Below are 4,224 nucleotides of genomic sequence, written 5' to 3'. Positions count from 1 at the left end.
TTAACATAATGCATTTGAGGACTGTGATGATATTAATTTCACTTTTATGATGCTGAGTGATGCCAGATATGCATGGCCCATCATTTGCCAACACTCAGGATAACTTATCTCAACCTGACATATTAAGTATAGTTGAAACATTTAAGAGTTTTCAGTGATTGTCCAGAACAGCAGATCAACGACACAAATGATCTAAACTGTGTGACGACAAAAATGAAATGATCTAAATCTAAAACATACGGACTGTCTCACAGATCTCTGATTGTCTTTCCCATGTCAAACGGGATCTCCTCTGAAATCCAGTCGGGAGTGTAAAGTCATCCAAACATGCCAAGATGACGGAGGGGGGGACAGCAGCCGAGCTAAACATTTTGACTTGTATCGCCAGCTTTGGACCTTTGTATCCTGTGGTTTGAACAGGTGTGGGGTCATATGAAGAGATGCAATGCCGCCTTTTAACCCTTCAGATACGCTCACATCATGCATGTGTCAGTTCACAGGTTAAATACCAGGACTGTGTAGCGGTTGTCTCCTCTAACTGTACTCACACGTATCTCCAGGGGGACAGGGAGCGGCCGCTCAGCTGCTCCGCTGCCCGCTGCTGGTAGAGCGCCACGGGGCAGGCGGCAGGTGAGTCACGTGCCGCCGCAGGTGAAGGGTCCGGGGGCTGCGGGTAGTGGCTCCTCAGCTTCCTCTCCACAGCCTCACTCAGCTCGTCGTCCTCGTAGCACCGGTGCATCTTGCACGTCAACACCGGCATGAGGAAAAGTCCAAAGATGATAATCTGTGGAGGGACAGACAGAGAGCAGTGATGAAGGAGGCACAGCGCAACTGTCTGAGCAACCGCCCGTCCCGTCCTGTCTGTCCTGTCCTCTCCTGTCCCGTCCTGTCTGTCCTGTCCTCTCCTGTCCCGTCCTGTCCTCTCCTGTCCCGTCCTGTCTGTCCTGTCCTCTCCTGTCTGTCCTGTCCTCTCCTGTCCCATCCTGTCCTCTCCTGTCCCGTCCTGTCTGTCCTGTCCTCTCCTGTCCCGTCCTGTCCTCTCCTGTCCCATCCTGTCTGTCCTGTCCTCTCCTGTCCCATCCTGTCTGTCCTGTCCTCTCCTGTCCTGTCTGTCCTCTCCTGTCCTGTCCTGTCCTCTCCTCTCCTGTCCCATCCTGTCTGTCCTGTCCTCTCCTGTCCCGTCCTGTCTGTCCTGTCCTCTCCTGTCCCGTCCCGTCCTGTCTGTCCTGTCCTCTCCTCTCCTCTCCTCTCCTGTCCCGTCCTGTCTGTCCTGTTCTCTCCTGTCCTGTCCTCTCCTGTCCCGTCCCGTCCTGTCTGTCCTGTCCTCTCCTCTCCTCTCCTGTCCCGTCCTGTCTGTCCTCTCCTGTCCTGTCCTCTCCTTTCCTGTCCTGTCCTGTCTGTCCTGTCCTCTCCTCTCCTCTCCTCTCCTGTCCCGTCCTGTCTTGTCCTCTCCTGTCCTGTACTCTCCTGTCCCGTCCTGTCTGTCTTGTCCTCTCCTGTCCTGTACTCTCCTGTCCCGTCCTGTCTGTCCTCTCCTGTCCTGTCCTGTCTGTCTTGTCCTCTCCTGTCCTCTCCTCTCCTGTCCCGTCCTGTCTGTCTTGTCCTCTCCTGTCCTGTACTCTCCTGTCCCGTCCTGTCTGTCCTCTCCTGTCCCGTCCTGTCTGTCTTGTCCTCTCCTGTCCTGTACTCTCCTGTCCCGTCCTGTCCTCTCCTCTCCTGTTCCGTCCTGTCTGTCTTGTCCTCTCCTGTCCTCTCCTCTCCTGTCCCGTCCTGTCTGTCTTGTCCTCTCCTGTCCTGTCCTGTCTGTCCTGTCCTCTCCTCTCCTCTCCTGTCCCATCCTGTCTTGTCCTCTCCTGTCCTGTACTCTCCTGTCCCGTCCTGTCTGTCTTGTCCTCTCCTGTCCTGTACTCTCCTGTCCCGTCCTGTCTGTCCTCTCCTGTCCCGTCCTGTCTGTCTTGTCCTCTCCTGTCCTGTACTCTCCTGTCCCGTCCTGTCTGTCCTCTCCTGTCCTGTCCTGTCTGTCTTGTCCTCTCCTGTCCTCTCCTCTCCTGTTCCGTCCTGTCTGTCCTCTCCTGTCCTGTCCTCTCCTGTCCTCTCCTCTCCTGTCCCGTCCTGTCTGTCCTGTCCTCTCCTGTCCTCTCCTCTCCTGTCACGTCCTGTCTGTCCTCTCCTGTCCTGTCTGTCCTGTCCTCTCCTCTCCTGTCCCGTCCTGTCTGTCTTGTCCTCTCCTGTCCTGTCCTCTCCTGTCCTCTCCTCTCCTGTTCCGTCCTGTCTGTCCTCTCCTGTCCTGTCCTGTCCTGTCCTCTCCTCTCCTGTCCCGTCCTGTCTGTCTTGTCCTCTCCTGTCCCGTCCTGTCTGTCTTGTCCTCTCCTGTCCTGTCCTCTCCTGTCCCGTCCTGTCTGTCTTGTCCTCTCCTGTCCTGTCCTCTCCTGTCCTCTCCTCTCCTGTTCCGTCCTGTCTGTCCTCTCCTGTCCTGTCCTGTCCTGTCCTCTCCTCTCCTGTCCCGTCCTGTCTGTCTTGTCCTCTCCTGTCCTGTCCTCTCCTGTCCCGTCCTGTCTGTCTTGTCCTCTCCTGTCCTGTCCTCTCCTGTCCTCTCCTCTCCTGTTCCGTCCTGTCTGTCCTCTCCTGTCCTGTCCTGTCCTGTCCTCTCCTCTCCTGTCCCGTCCTGTCTGTCTTGTCCTCTCCTGTCCTCTCCTCTCCTGTCCCGTCCTGTCTGTCTTGTCCTCTCCTGTCCTGTCCTCTCCTGTCCTCTCCTCTCCTGTTCCGTCCTGTCTGTCCTCTCCTGTCCTGTCCTGTCCTGTCCTCTCCTCTCCTGTTCCGTCCTGTCTGTCCTCTCCTGTCCTGTCCTCTCCTGTCCTCTCCTCTCCTGTTCCGTCCTGTCTGTCCTCTCCTGTCCTGTCCTGTCCTGTCCTCTCCTCTCCTGTCCCGTCCTGTCTGTCTTGTCCTCTCCTGTCCTGTCCTCTCCTGTCACGTCCTGTCTGTCCTCTCCTGTCCTGTCTGTCCTGTCCTCTCCTCTCCTGTTCCGTCCTGTCTGTCCTCTCCTGTCCTGTCTGTCCTGTCCTCTCCTCTCCTGTTCCGTCCTGTCTGTCCTCTCCTGTCCTGTCCTCTCCTGTCCCGTCCTGTCTGTCCTCTCCTCTCCTGTTCCGTCCTGTCTGTCCTCTCCTGTCCTGTCCTCTCCTGTCCCGTCCTGTCTGTCCTCTCCTCTTCTGTCTGTCCTGTCCTCTCCTGTTCCGTCCTGTCCTGTCCTCTCCTGTTCCGTCCTCTCCTGTCCTCTCCTGTCCCGTCCTGTCTGTCCTGTCCTCACCTGTCCTGTCTGTCCTCTCCTCTCCTCTCCTGTCCTGTCTGTCCTGTCCTGTTCTTGGTGTCACTCACCTGCTTCATGTCCATCCTGTACGTCTGTCTCCTTTCCCCACTGACCAACTATCGGGCTGGTGTGCTGTGCTGTGACTCGCCTCCATGCTCGGTCGTCTATTTATCGGTACAGCTGGGAAAAACCGGTGGCATGAGGAAATGGAAACGCTATTTAGTTCCTCGACTTCCTCTTTCCCAGGTGAAAGTTGCCCACAGCGTGTAGGTGTGAGAGATACTCCTGTGTTGTAAGAATGCATTGCACCAGGAACTTTCATCACACACGCAGGCTACTCGCACGGTGGTGTCAAACATAAACAGTGTGACGTCATGGCAGCTACAGCGCTAACCTGGCCTTTGTACCAACATGAGGCAATAACCATCAACAGCTGCCTGGTGAGTCACAGCAGTCCAGTTGCCTAAACAGCACTTAGAATTCATTCACAATCCTTCATGAAATGAAAACAATTGAAACATCCGGAAAAAAAAAGTTTCCTTCATTTCAGAACATTAAGATGTGCAAATACATTCAATGAAGTTTAACTGGATGAACAAGAAATTAAAAAAAATTATTCAAACAAACTTAAAGTAAAGGATCAAAATGTAAAACAGACTGCAGCTGTTTGGTCTTTTTAAGGCTCATTTCAAAAAGAACATAAAGGCTCTTTTACATTGGCATGTGTCCATTGGAATGGACCTATTTAAAACATGAGTTACCAAACGTGTTTTTTCCACTTTGTTTTTATGTTTGAGAGGAGTCAGAATCAGTTTAAAAAAAAAATTTGCCCAGCCAAAAAAATGTGGGTCTGAAGGGGTTTCAACAGGTAACACAACATGTTTGAATACATCATTATAAATATCCAGGGCTGAGATCTC

General features: G+C 53.6%; 1 protein-coding gene across 1 annotated transcript in view; it reads right to left on the bottom strand.

Annotated features, from left to right (window-relative positions):
- Positions 1-4,224, bottom strand: part of il17c (interleukin 17c) — a 5,859-nt gene extending 1,635 nt beyond the window's left edge. Inside the window, exons 1-2 of the mRNA XM_030426572.1 lie at positions 3,373-4,224; positions 549-784 (exon numbers count right to left, since the gene is read on the bottom strand). Coding sequence (XP_030282432.1) covers positions 549-784; positions 3,373-3,387 — 251 coding nt within the window. The 5' untranslated portion in view covers positions 3,388-4,224. The remainder of the gene's footprint in view (positions 1-548; positions 785-3,372) is intronic.

Source organism: Sparus aurata, chromosome 8 (assembly GCF_900880675.1).
Source record: "Sparus aurata chromosome 8, fSpaAur1.1, whole genome shotgun sequence".
NCBI lineage: Eukaryota > Metazoa > Chordata > Actinopteri > Spariformes > Sparidae > Sparus > Sparus aurata.
This window is presented reverse-complemented; position numbering and strand designations above follow the sequence as displayed.